Source organism: Panicum hallii, chromosome 5 (genome assembly GCF_002211085.1).
Source record: "Panicum hallii strain FIL2 chromosome 5, PHallii_v3.1, whole genome shotgun sequence".
In the NCBI taxonomy this organism is placed as follows: Eukaryota; Viridiplantae; Streptophyta; class Magnoliopsida; order Poales; family Poaceae; genus Panicum; species Panicum hallii.
The window spans coordinates 14,933,097-14,945,988 of record NC_038046.1 but is presented as its reverse complement, the minus strand read 5'-3'; the positions used below and the strand labels follow the sequence as shown (position 1 = coordinate 14,945,988).

General features: G+C 52.8%; 1 protein-coding gene across 1 annotated transcript; it reads left to right on the top strand.

Moving 5' to 3' along the window:
• Window positions 1-9,626: 9,626 nt before the first annotated feature.
• Window positions 9,627-10,580, top strand: LOC112892462 (late embryogenesis abundant protein Lea14-A-like). Its single transcript, XM_025959621.1, has 2 exons — window positions 9,627-10,102; window positions 10,217-10,580. The coding sequence occupies exons 1-2, from the start codon at window positions 9,627-9,629 to the stop codon at window positions 10,464-10,466; spliced, it is 726 nt and encodes a 241-aa protein (XP_025815406.1). The 3' UTR covers window positions 10,467-10,580.
• The last annotated feature ends 2,312 nt before the right edge of the window (window positions 10,581-12,892 follow it).

Sequence of the window (12,892 nt, the reverse complement as noted above, 5' to 3'; positions counted from 1 at the left end):
TATACGACTTCTCAATGGTAATACTCGGGTAAAGTTCCAGATGTGCGCATTGGAAGTTGTTTAGGACTCATTCTCCCCCTTTTGCGCAGCATGTAATCACCAAATCCCAGAAGAAGTCGGAGAAACTCCGCGCGGTCGTGAGTGACGCGCGGGAATTAGCTACCCTGGACAAGCGCATCTCCGAGGAAATCACAAAGAACTGCTATCTGCAGCGAGAGCTAGATATACTGAAGCAAGAAAGAACTCGAGAGACCTGGCTGCTCAAGAATGACCTGAAGAACCTCGAAGAAGCCGACTCCGAGCTTCAACAACGGCTCAAGGAGCAACAAGCAGAGCACCAGGAGCAGCTCAAGGCAGAGAAGAAGGCGCACCAAGGTAGCCCGCGCTTTCCTCGAGTACTTTTCCTCAGTAACTCCCTTTAGATGCTGAAGTGCCCTTACCACATAGCTTAGGAAAATAACGAAATACAAAGAGGAGCTGCTTACTGACGCGAAGAATATGCTGTATCGACGTACAGATGATGTCAAAAGCTGCAGAAGGTGATCGGCGACACTGAACGTCAGTTCGTCGACTGCCTTCAGCAAGTCAAAGCGCTAGGCGAGAAGAACGAGTAGCAGCGCCAGGAGCTGGAGGACCTCCGGGGAGCCGCCCAGGAGCTGGTGGACATGGTGGATCTGCCAGAAGAAGGCGAAGCAGGCCCGCGGCCCCTACTGGAGTGACTCCGCGAGGCCTCGAAGAAAATGCTGAAGTTCCTATCCGAAGCTCCAGTTGCGTGCGTGAGTAATGCCCTCGCCTATGTAAAGTCCTTCGTGCCGAATGCGCAGCTGAGCATCTTTGCGCAAGGGATGGCGGCGGACTGCACAGACGAGCGATTCGAAGAGTACTTGCAAGAGGCCCAACCTGTAGCAGAGCAAATTGTACACAATGTACTGCAGGATTAGGGTGTATGAAACAATTAATCATTCTCTTATGTAAATGCTTTACTCGACATCTCTACTTGTTTGCGTGTCTTAGCTGAATTGGGATCCAGGCCTACGAGACTCAAGTAGTAGACGCTTCCCTGGGTGCAACGACCTGAAGGGCAGCTAGTACTCGTCTAACAGAATAGCCACAACTCGATCGAGCGGGTCTAAACTTGTTAGGAGAGAATGCGAGCATCGTCGCGGGGTTGCCGTGCGTAGGGTTTAAAAATAAGACTGTCCCGAGTGCGGCGACCGGGGTGTAGTCGAAGGTCGCTCCTGCTGTGAGCGTGCTCCGTAAGCTGGAGAAGGCCCGGACGGACGGATCAAGCTTGCAAGGAGCGAGTGCGGGCAGCGCCGCGAGCTTGCCATTCCTTTTGGCAAAAACAAGACTGTTCTGAGTGCAGCCACTCAGGATGTAGTCGATGTAGCTCTTTATGCGAGCCTTTCCAACGTACTAGGTGTAAGCCAGTCGAGCGGATCGACTGTGTTGGAAAAAGTGCGACTGCTGTCGCGTGCGACCATCGAAGGTCGCGGCGGAACTCAATATGCAGAGGAGTTAGCCGGAGCCGAGGGCTCTGTCAGAAACGAAAGTCGAAGGGGGATGACCGTGGCCGTAGCCCCCGTGTCATGCGTGACAAGAAGTCGATATATATATGTTTGCACGTGACACTGGCCATCGTGGAAGTAAGAAGGCATGTACAACCCGAGTCGTGTGGCTCATGGCCTCCAAAGTGATTCGGGAAAAGGAGATCTTCTGAGCCCCCGGGGAATTAGCGATCACCGGGCCTCGACTTAAGGATAGAACTTGCGCAGGTTCTGAACGTTCCAGGAGTTCGGGACTTCGCGACCCTCGGGGAATTGTAGTCGATAAGACCCTGGCCTTGTGACCTGCTTGACGACGAATGGGCCCTCCCACCTTGAATTGAGCTTGTGGAGGCCGGACTCGTCCTGAATACGGTGCAAGACCAAATCACCGACGCTGAATGACCGCTCCCTGATGTTGCGATCATGGTATCGCCGGATCCCCTGCAGGTACCGGGCTGACTGAAGAAGGGCGGTACAGCGAGCTTCTTCCACAAAATCGAGCTCTAGCTGCCGCGCCTCGTCCGCCTCGTCTTCACTGTACATTTCGACCCTTGGAGACTTCCACATGATATCGGCTGGTAGGATAGCTTCGGATCCATACACGAGGAAAAAAGGTGTTTGTCCTGTGGCTTTGGACGGCTGAGTCCGAAGCCCCCAGACGACATGTGGCAACTCATGCACCCATTTGCCTCCCTTCTTGCTGTTTTCATCATAAAGTCTCTTCTTGAGGCCGTCAACGATCAAGCCGTTCGCCCTTTCGACTTGTCCGTTAGCCCTGGGGTGTGCAACCGAGACATATTTAACTTCAATGCAAGCATTCTCGCAGAACTCGCAGAACTGGTTCGCCGTGAAGTTTGACCCCAAGTCCATGATGATCGAGTTGGGGAAGCCGAAGCGATGCATAATATCTGAGATGAAGTCGATGAGCCGGTCTGGCGTGAGTTTGGCTATCGGCTTGTACTCGATCCACTTAGTAAACTTGTCGATAGCCACCAGAACATGGGTGAAGCCGCCTGGTGCCGTCGTGAAGGGCCCGATCATGTCAAGTCTCCAACAGGCAAAGGGCCAGGATGGCGGTATGGTGATGAGGCTATGAGCTGGGACATGCGTCTGTTTGCCGAAGAATTGACAATTTTGGCACCTGCGCACGAGATCCTCCGCGTTGGTCATTGCGGTGGGCCACCAGAAACCAGCTCTGTACGCTTTTTCCACCAGTGTTCTTAAAGCCGCATGGTTGCCGCAGACGCCATCGTGGATCTCCCGCAGTATGCCGTAGCCATCTTCCTTCGTGACGCACTTCATGAGAACCCCTGACCGAGCGCCTCGCCGATAGAGCTTGCCGTCGACCAGGACGAAACCCTTGCTTCTTCGCAAGATGCGAGCCGCGTCAGCGCTCCTGGCGTCGATTCCCGCTGGTAACCGTTGATCGCGTATAAAGTCGATAAAAGCCCCTCGCTAGTCCTCTTCCAGCACCATAACCTCTCGATCGGGTTGTTGGGGACCCGCGTCGATGGCTACCTGCGGAGAAGACTTAATGGATGGCTGTTTGAGCTCCTGGACGAAGACTCCCGGCGGGACCAGGGCACGCGTGGACCCCAGTTTGGACCTCCAGGCTAGAGAATTTGCTTTCCAACTTGCGCACTTCCTGCACATAAGCATCCATTGTCTCCTTGTTGTAATCCCATTCTTTGTTCACCTGCTGAACAACAAGGAGAGAGTCGCCATATACAAGTAGTCGCTTGATCCCTAGTGATATCGCCAAACGAAGCCCGTGAAGCAAGGCTTCATACTCGGCTTCATTGTTGGATACCGCCCACAGGATCTGAAGGACGTATTTCAACTGCTCACCTCGTGGAGAAATAAGCAGAACCCCAGCACCGCCACCGTCGAGCTTGAGGGACCCATCAAAATACATGGTCCAGTGCTCTGGCCTGTCCACTGGGGTTGGGACTTGATTCTCCCTCCATTCAGCCATGAAGTCGACTAGAGCCTGTGACTTGATTGCAGTACTTGATTGCAGTGCGTGGCTTGAAATCGATTGACAAAGCCCCCAGTTCCACTGCCCACTTAGATATGCGTCCCGTGGCATCTTGATTATGGAGAATATCCGCGAGCGGGAAATCCGTAATCACAGTGATCTTGTACTCGTCGAAGTAATGGCGCAACTTTCTTGATGTAATTAAAATTGCATATAAGAGCTTTTGAACAGCTGGATACCGTACCTTTGATTCGGAGAGGACCTCGCTGACGAAGTAGACAGGCCTCTGTACCCCAAACGCATGGCCTTCTTCGCCTCGCTCAACTACAATAGCACTGCTGACAACATGAGTTGTTGCCGCGATGTAAAGTAGTAGATCCTCCCCTGGCAATGGTGCTGTGAGGATTGGAGGTGACTGCAGATGATGTTTCAGGTCCTGCAAGGCCCGCTCAGCCTCCTCCGTCCATTGGAACTTATCCTGGCGTTTCAGGAGCTTGAAGAAGGGTAGTCCCCTCTCCCCGAGCCGGGAGATGAACCTGTTCAGAGCCGCCATACAACCTGTTAACTTTTGCACATCCTTGATTGTGGTCGGAACCTCCATATCAGTGATGGCCGTGATCTTCACAGGGTTGGCTTCAATGCCCCGATTGCTGACGATGAACCCGAGCAATTTCCCTGAAGGTACTCCAAAGATGCACTTGGTGGGATTGAGTTTCCAACGAAATCTGCGCAGACTGCTGAATGTTTCCTCCAAATCTACGATCAAGTTATCGGAATCCCTGGTCTTGATGACCACGTCATCCACATAGGCCGCGACATTCCGATGCAGCTGATCCGCGAAACACATCTGGATCGCACGCTGATATGTTGCTCCTGCGTTCTTCAACCCGAAGGACATTGTTTTGTAGGCGTAAGTCCCGTACGGGGTGATGAATGCAGTCTTGATTTGGTCCTCCTCCTTGAGCGCAATCTGATGATACCCTGAGTAACAATCAAGAAAACAAAGAAGGACACATCCAGCCGTCGAATCGACGACTTGGTCAATGCGCGGCAGCCCAAAATGATCTTTTGGGCAATACTTGTTGAGATCGGTGTAGTCGACACACATTCTCCATTCATTGTTATTTTTCTTTACAAGGACGGGATTCGCTACCCACTCTGGATGGATTACTTCTTTAATGAATCCAGCCGCGAGAAGTTTAGCGATCTCCCGTTTAATGGCCTCACGCTTGTCGTGGGCAAACCTCCGCAGGCGTTGCTTCTTAGGCGTAGCCTTCGGGTGTACATTTAAAGCATGCTTGATCAACTCCCTGGGCACCCCTGGCATATCCGCTGGTTTCCATGCGAATATATCTCGGTTAGCCCGAAGAAAGCTGACGAGCGCGAGTTCCTATTTGTCACCCAAGCCCGCACCGATGATGGCGGTCTTGGATGAATCTCCCTCCTGGAGCTGGATCGTCTTGAGGGCCACATCATCAGTCGACTGGATGCTCGACTTGTTGGCCTTCTTGGAAGGAATCTCCAGCCCGGTCTGGGAGAGCTGCTGCGCGGCCGCGAATACTTCTCCCGAAGCATCTGACACGCGAGTAGTCGAAGCGTACTGGATCGCCTCCTGATTGCAGTCGTACGACTTCTTCAAGTCGCCGCAGAGGGTGAGCACTCCACCGAGTCCTGGCATCTTAAGAAGCAGATAGACATAATGCGGCACTGCCATGAACTTGGCAAGTGCCGGACGACCCAGTATTGCATGGTAAGAAGATTCAAAAGTAGCCACTTCGAATTTGATGAACTCGGTACGATAATTCTCCCGCGTGCCAAAGGTGACTGGGAGGACCACCGTACCAAGCGGATGCGCCGCGTTGCCTGGGACGATGCCGTAAAAGGGGGACTTGCTGGGAACCAGCATATCCTTGAAATCCAGACCCATCTTCTTCAAAGTGCTGACGAAGATGAGATTGAGCCCACTCCCGCCATCGATCAGGACCTTGGTAAGCTTGACCTCCGCCACCACAGGATCCAGGACCAAGGGAAACTTACCAGGCTCGGAAAAGCTCGTCCACTGGTCATCACGAGAGAACGAGATGGGGACCTCCGACCAACGGAGTGGCCGTGGTACCGCCGGCTCGATGGACAAAATCTCTCGGAGGAGCAGCTTCTGATCCCGCCTGGAACAGAAATCCTCGCCCCCCCCCCCGAAGATGACGTTGACCAACTTCGACGCATCCTGAAACTTCGGGTTGCGCCCGTGATCCTCCTGATCATCGTCCTCGGGTTCTTTGTCAGCAGGCTTCTTGTTCTTCTTGCCACCACCAGAGTTGCTGAACGTCCTCCGAAGGTGGTAGCAGTCGATGGCGGCGTGGTTGGCGCCCGGGTGCCACGGGCACTTCTTCTGCAAGAGCTTCTCGAACTCCTCCTGAGTTATCGACTTCTTGCCCCACGAAGGACGATCAATAGCCGCGATGACATCATCTGGCTTTCGTTTCTGGGGTGGCCCGGAAAAGTCCCGCTGGCCTTTATCGCTGCAGTTGTCGTTTGGGCGCCGCAGATTGTTATCGTGGCGCCGCGGGAACCGCTCCCGCATGTTCTCCTCCTGCTCGGACCAATCGTGCATCATATCACGAAGGCCCACAACAGTTTTCGGCCTGTTCCGCCCGAAGTCTCTATATATGCTCGGGTCGGTGATGCCGTTATAGAAACAGTCGATGATGTCCTCCTCCGAAATGTTTGCGATGGTGGCGCGGACGTCGAAGAAGCGACGCGTGTAGGACCGCAGGAGCTCGTTGTGTTCTTGCTTGCACTGGGCAAGATCATGTTGAGTACCTGCACGAGCAATCGCTCCCTGGAAATTGTCGATGAAGACCTTCTTAAGTCGTTCCCAGGAGTCGATGGAGTTGCTGCCGAGGCTCTCCAGCCAAGTGAGCGGCGCAGGATCCAAAGCCATCGGGAAGTAGACGACTTTGGTAACGTTTGAGCCCCCTGCTACCTCGATAGCCGTGGAGTAACAATGGAGCCACTGCTGAGGAGCCTGCTTGCTGTCGTCTTTAGTGATGCCAATGGGTTTGAAACCCTCTGGGTACTTGTAGCTGCTGAAACGTGCAGAGAAAATAGGAAATCGATCGCTATAGTCAGTACCTTCGTTTTCGACTTCTTCGCGGGTCTTGCGCCTGGAAGAAATCATGGTCCGCGCATCGCGGCCTTCATTGATGTGCTGGCGCAGATCCTCCGGAGGAAGTCGATGATTGGCTTGTCCTGGCTGACCCCCTTGCGGTGGCTGCTGCCTCCCGCCAGGGGTCTGGCTCCCGCAAGCGTTGTCGTTGCTGGGCTGGTGTCGAGGACGGCCGCCAGCCGTTCGGCTGTGAGCCTGGCTCCGGCTGTCACCCACGCGCTCCACCCTGATGGTGGGCGCCGGGTTGTGCTGATCCAACTGGATCCAGGCCCTCTGTGCATAAAGGAGCGCTTGACGCACTTCCGGATCATGGATGCGCTCGAGGATGGCCGTTACCCTGGCGATGTTGGCCACCGGAGTCCGGAAACCCCGCTCGCTTACGGCGGCAAACTCAGGGTCGAGCTCGCGATGCATAGATCGCCTTCGCTCGTTGGCCCTCCTCCGCCGGATTGCGCGGGCCCTGTTCCTGGCCCTCCACGCTTCGCGATCGGCGTCGTTCTCATCACCGGCGTCGGCTGTGATCTCATCCTCAGAGATCGCTTCAAAGTTGACGATGAGGAGGTCCCCATCGCCCTCGCCTTCTTCGGCCATCAGCACCTGGCGGGAGGAAAGCTCATGAGAACTTTCGTCGACTAGTTCAGTCGACCCCTCCGCCACGGTGGCCAAAGGCCTGCCCTCTTGAAAAGGCAAGGGCTCAAGTGGGCCACGAGTCGACCCTCTGCCTCGAGTAGATTGGGGAGCGTCATGCCCCTCCAGTGCACCACGTGCCCCTCCGACAGAGAGGTGACCACCAGATCACCGGTACCGGAACAACCCGAAGCCCCCCGACACGCGGTGGCTTCAGGCTTTCCGACCTGGAGTAGCAAGTCCAGGTCCTTCTCTAACATGGAGAGGGACCCAGATGCGTTGCCCTCCTGAAGATCAGTGGCCGATTCGCACAAGCCGAGTTGAGATCGGTTATGCAGATCTCTAAATTGGAACGAGTCCAAACCAGGGGGAATTGCCGCAACACCAGAAGAAGTCGAGGCTGGAGCGGACTCCATCTCGATCTGTGCTGCGGAAGTGTGGAGCGGCAAGTTGTCGAGCCCGTCGACGAACTTGTCGAGGTCGCTGCGGAGATCCGCAACGGAGGTCTTTGGCTTCATATCGACGAGGAATCGCCGGAAACTGCCCGCACCATCTGCGACGCAGACCCATGAACCAAAAACGAATGTCGTGCCCTGAGAGGGAACTGACCTGGCGAAATTGAAAAATGCCATCGAGCTCGCCGGTGGATCTTCGACGCGCTCCCCTACCTGGCGCGCCAGCTGTCGGTGTTTAACCGGCTGCCTACCGAGGGATATACCTAAGGTGGTAAGTTTTGGGTGAGGAGACGCCGAAATCAGGAACTCGAAGGTGCAAGGAACACAAGACTTTAGACAGGTTCGGGCCGCACGGAGCGTAACACCCTACGTCCTGTATGGTGGTTTGTATTCCCTTTGGTGTAGAATGATCTAATGATCTTTTTTTCTTGAGGGGGGTCCCTGACCTCGCTTATATATCCGAGAGGTCAGAGTTACAAAGATGCTAACCAACTCCCGTCGAGGGATCACACCAGAACATATCTCGAGTAGATCCTCTCCGTGTTGGTTAGCTCTATCTCCTATTTAAACGGGATAAACAAGAGATAAACAAAATGAATAAGAGATAAGACGGGCTTAATCTCTTAAACTTCGTAACGTGCCCAGCCCGGTGGCCCCGGGTCTGACAACCTCCCCGTAGGGAATCCCTGCGAGGGGTGATCGGGGGCACCAGAGCAACGTCATCCGGGCTACACACATGCTCGAACTCAGGGCAATGACAGCTGACATGCAGATCTAAGCTCTGGGCGAGATGCGTGCATGAACTTGGGAGCAGTTGCGCAGGTGCTCGAGCTTGAGGATGCCGGTGGGTTGCTGCAACTCGGGGGCGGCGATAGGGTTGCTTGAGCTCTGGGGTGGGGATGATAAGGGTGCTGCAGCTTGGGGGGTGGCGGGGTTGCCTGACCTTGGGGGTGGGGGGTGCTCAAGCTCAGGGGCGACAGCAGCGGGGTGCCGCAGCTCAGTGAGGAAGAGAAACGGTAAAAACCCCATCCCCGCCACCTGTGAGAGAAGGGGCTGGAGGGGTAGATTTGGGGTCTTCCCTACTCCAGGGGCTCGAGTAGGGACTCTGCTGAAGTAGATTTTTTTCTCTCGGCCCCTCCTTCTTGAGTAGGGGTTTAAGTAGGGATCTTGCTGGAGTTGCTCTAATATATATATTTTTATATGCTAATTAATATATTTATATGACTTCTCGTAGCAACGCACATATATATTTGCTAGTTAAAAAATATAAGAAAAAATTGTAGAAACCAGAACATATATTTTTTGAAACGAAAAAACAGAACATGTATCACTTAATCTGTTTTTATTGCAAATACTCATCCCTGCTCGACTCGGTCGTAAAAACCACCCGACACGTATTGTTAAAGCAAGTTTTTCCTTCAACAGGAGGGTGGACATTCGTATCTAGATGATTTATGGTGAGGAACCTCTAACTCCAAGCGACATATGGGATGGCTTTTAATTTGTAATTTTCATAAAAATCAAACGTGCAGGGGCATCTTTCTCTTTCATGACGAAGCGATCAAGACATCCGTAAGATGTGCCGATCCAGCAGACCAGCACCGACCTGCTTCTGTTTAAACTGACGCGAGCGTCTTGGATCCAACGCCCAGGATTCCTGCCGATCCGCAGCCGGTGGCACAAAATTACATTTCCGTCCGTGGCCATCGTCAGAGCCGCCCAAGATCCACCCATCTCACCCGTGCGCCCGCATTGCTCTCCCAGTGCCTGCCATCCTGGGCGATCGAATGCACGCAGTGCGACTCCTCCGTGTGCGTCGCTGCACGTGAGACTGTGTGGGTGCGTGCATGTCCATGGCGCAGCGCGCACCCCACGGCGCGGGCACGCGGCCGCGTTCCCCGCCTCCCATAAAGGCGCCTTCCTCGCGCGGCTTCGCTTCCCATTTCCTCCGCCCTCCACCGTCCGCGTCGAGGAACACCATCCGCCCGCCACCCCGCCGCGCGTGCAGCGAGACCAGCCGCGGCGAAATCGCCCCCAGCAGCATGAGCGCCGCGGAGGAGGAGCAGCGATCCGCCGCGGCGGCGGGCGGGGAGGAGGAGAGGCGGGAGCGTGGCGGCGGCCTGGTGTCGGGCCTGGTGGACAAGGCCAAGGGGTTCGTGGCGGAGAAGGTGGCGCAGATCCCCAAGCCCGAGGCGTCGCTGGAGCGCGTCGCCTTCAAGAGCGTCAGCCGGCAGGGCATCGAGCTGCAGAGCCACGTCGACGTCAACAACCCCTACTCGCACCGCATCCCCATCTGCGAGGTCACCTACACCTTCAAGAGCGCCGGCAAGTACGTCTAGTATTACTACCCGTAGCCACATTCTGATCAGTGATTTCGCATGCACGCTCTCCATGCATACCACGCTAATCCTGGTTCTCCTCGATCGTGTGATCTTGTGGAAAGGGTGATCGCGTCGGGCACGATGCCGGACCCCGGGTGGATCGCGGCGAGCGGCAGCACCAAGCTGGAGCTGCCGGTGAAGGTGCCCTACGACTTCATCGTCTCGCTGATGAAGGACCTGGGAGGGGACTGGGACATCGACTACGTGCTGGAGGTGGGGCTCACCATCGACCTCCCGGTCGTCGGCACCTTCACCATCCCGCTCGCCACCGAGGGCGAGATGAAGCTCCCCACCTTCCGGGACCTCTTCTAATGATGAGCAAATTCTTCTTCGTCAAATGCCTCGATCTATCGCGGACGAATTGTCGTTTTATCTTTTTCCCGTCGTAATTAACTCGTTAGTGATGGATCTAAATCGCAGGTAATAATAAGGGTTGAGGTTGTTAATCGATTTGGAGCTGTGTACGTAGCACTATGTCAGCATTCCTTTTAGGGCCGCTATGCATGCTTTCATCCCTGCTAGTATCACCTCCTCGTGCCCGAAATTGGACAACTCTTGCCCTTGTAGAATAAAAAATTCTGCACATACATAGGCCACGCGTGCCCATTTAATTTGCCACGCCATAGATAAAGATGGCACTATTTGTCCTTGCTTTTCTTGGATCCGATTCATGCTGACCAATAGTACACGTATATATGCGCTTCCTCTCAAAAGAGAAATGAACGAGCACACGAGCTGTCCAAAAACGGTAGGAAAAGTTCTCTGATGAAGCCTACTAGCGCGCCGCTACCATCATCACGCTACTTTTGGTAAGTTGGAATACGACACCCTACATACAGAATATATATAGGATACTTATATTTCTAGCAAATATTTGGGTAGCTGCTTCAGGCTTTTAGGCCACGACTGTGGATATGTAACTTTTGTAGGGATTATACATAAACTCATTGATGATTCTCTAGAAATTCCACGCCAAATGATTAAATTTGCTTCTTTGATAGCCAAACATAATACCGTTCGCGTCTGTACTATGTTTCGTAAATGGAACACGTAAAAGTATTAGGGGCTTTTCATGAACGTTGTTCAAAACTTGCTACGCCACAAAGATAGGTGCACTACACTTATATGTTATGGACCTGGATACCTCGGAAGGAAAAGATAGCGGAATTGGAGGGACTTGGGGAGAACTTAGGAAGAACTCGGGAAAAATAGAGAGGAATTCATAGGTTATGTTATCTTTTTCATCGATGGATTGTTTGTCTCGTCCCGAATACATATACATGCTCGACATGAACCAGCTCACTCTAGGCTCACCCCAACACGGAAAAGAGCACGCAGGCCCAAAGATAATCCAACACACTAATTCTAATACTGGAACAAGGTCTAGGTTAGGTTATGACTGCGTATCTGTGAGCGTCTGCGACTGTTCTATGTTTTGAAAAAAAAACCTATTTACGTGTCTGGTTATCATATATGTGGCTTGCTACACTACTTTTAACTCAAGAATTCCACCTGTTATATATTTGTATCTTTCTCAAACGAACCTTTACCAAGTGTGTTACGAACAAATTTGTTAACAAGTTAGACGTCGTTTGACCAAAATGTGACGCCACCACTTAAACATGCATGGCCATGCACATACACGAGCTAGCGGTGATTTATTTGCATTGCATTTACGTGTTAGGAGGACAATCTCATGGCTGTGTCGCATGTATACATCAATACATGTGCATGCATCGGCAGACTTGTAATTGTGGAAAAGGTATATTATGACAAAGAGCTAGCTTCCCGTTTGCCCCAAAGCGCACATGCTCAATGCCAGCGAGGTCTGATGCTCTCTAAAGAAAAAGATGAGGCCAGCGATGATGCCGTTCCACTCCACATTCCAAGCCCTGGTTCCAAGCAACACCACCGGATCTAATCTATACCGGGTCAACTAATCATACCCCAAACACAAACCGTAACCTCTGCAATCAAGGGTGCGTTCGTTTTCTGCGATCTAAAGTTTAGAGGGTCACATCAAAGAGAATGAAGTATTAAATAAAGTCTAATTACAAAACTAATTGCAGAACCCTAGTGCTAATTCGCGAGACGAATCTAATGAGGTATATTAGTCCATGATTAGCGGATGATTACTGTAGCATCACCGTGACAAATTATGGATTAATTAGACTCATTAAATTTGTCTCGTGAATTAGCATCCATCTGTGCAAAAAGTTTTATAATTAGACTTTATTTAATACTTTTAAATGATAAGATTCTCTTTGATGTGATGCGTCTAAAATTTAGAGGGTTGGAAACGAACGCACCCCAATCTTTGATCAATCAGATGAGATCGAAGCAGAAGCCTCGACAAGGTCAAATCTAGGGTCCTGCAGGTTGCCACAGGCTTATTCTTGATCTCCAGCATGGCCATCACTCGTCACAGGCCAGTTGCCAGCGAGTGATGAGATGTGCCATCGATCCCTCAGTAATCACACGATCACGACCTCGCATCAATCAGTCGGTGAGCGACTCGCGAACCTTCTTCCTGGACGTCCGACGACTTGCCCCACACAAAAAGACAAAGGAGAAAAAGCAGAAAAGGCCCAAAGAGAAAAGAGGGAGAAAACCCACGGAGATTTTCTTCCCTCGCAATTAGCCCCGGCCCGGCCCTGCCTTGGCCTCTACGGGCATGGTCGCATGGATGGAAGTCTCTAGAACCCCCCACGGGCCCTTGAAAAAAGGCCGCGTCGTTA

Coding starts and splice junctions, on each gene's coding strand:
- LOC112892462 (XM_025959621.1), top strand. CDS start 9,627: ATGGCGCAGCGCGCACCCCACGGCGCGGGCACGCGGCCGCGTTCCCCG. Junction 10,103..10,216: donor ACCTTCAAGAGCGCCGGCAA/GTACGTCTAGTA, acceptor TCTTGTGGAAAG/GGTGATCGCGTCGGGCACGA.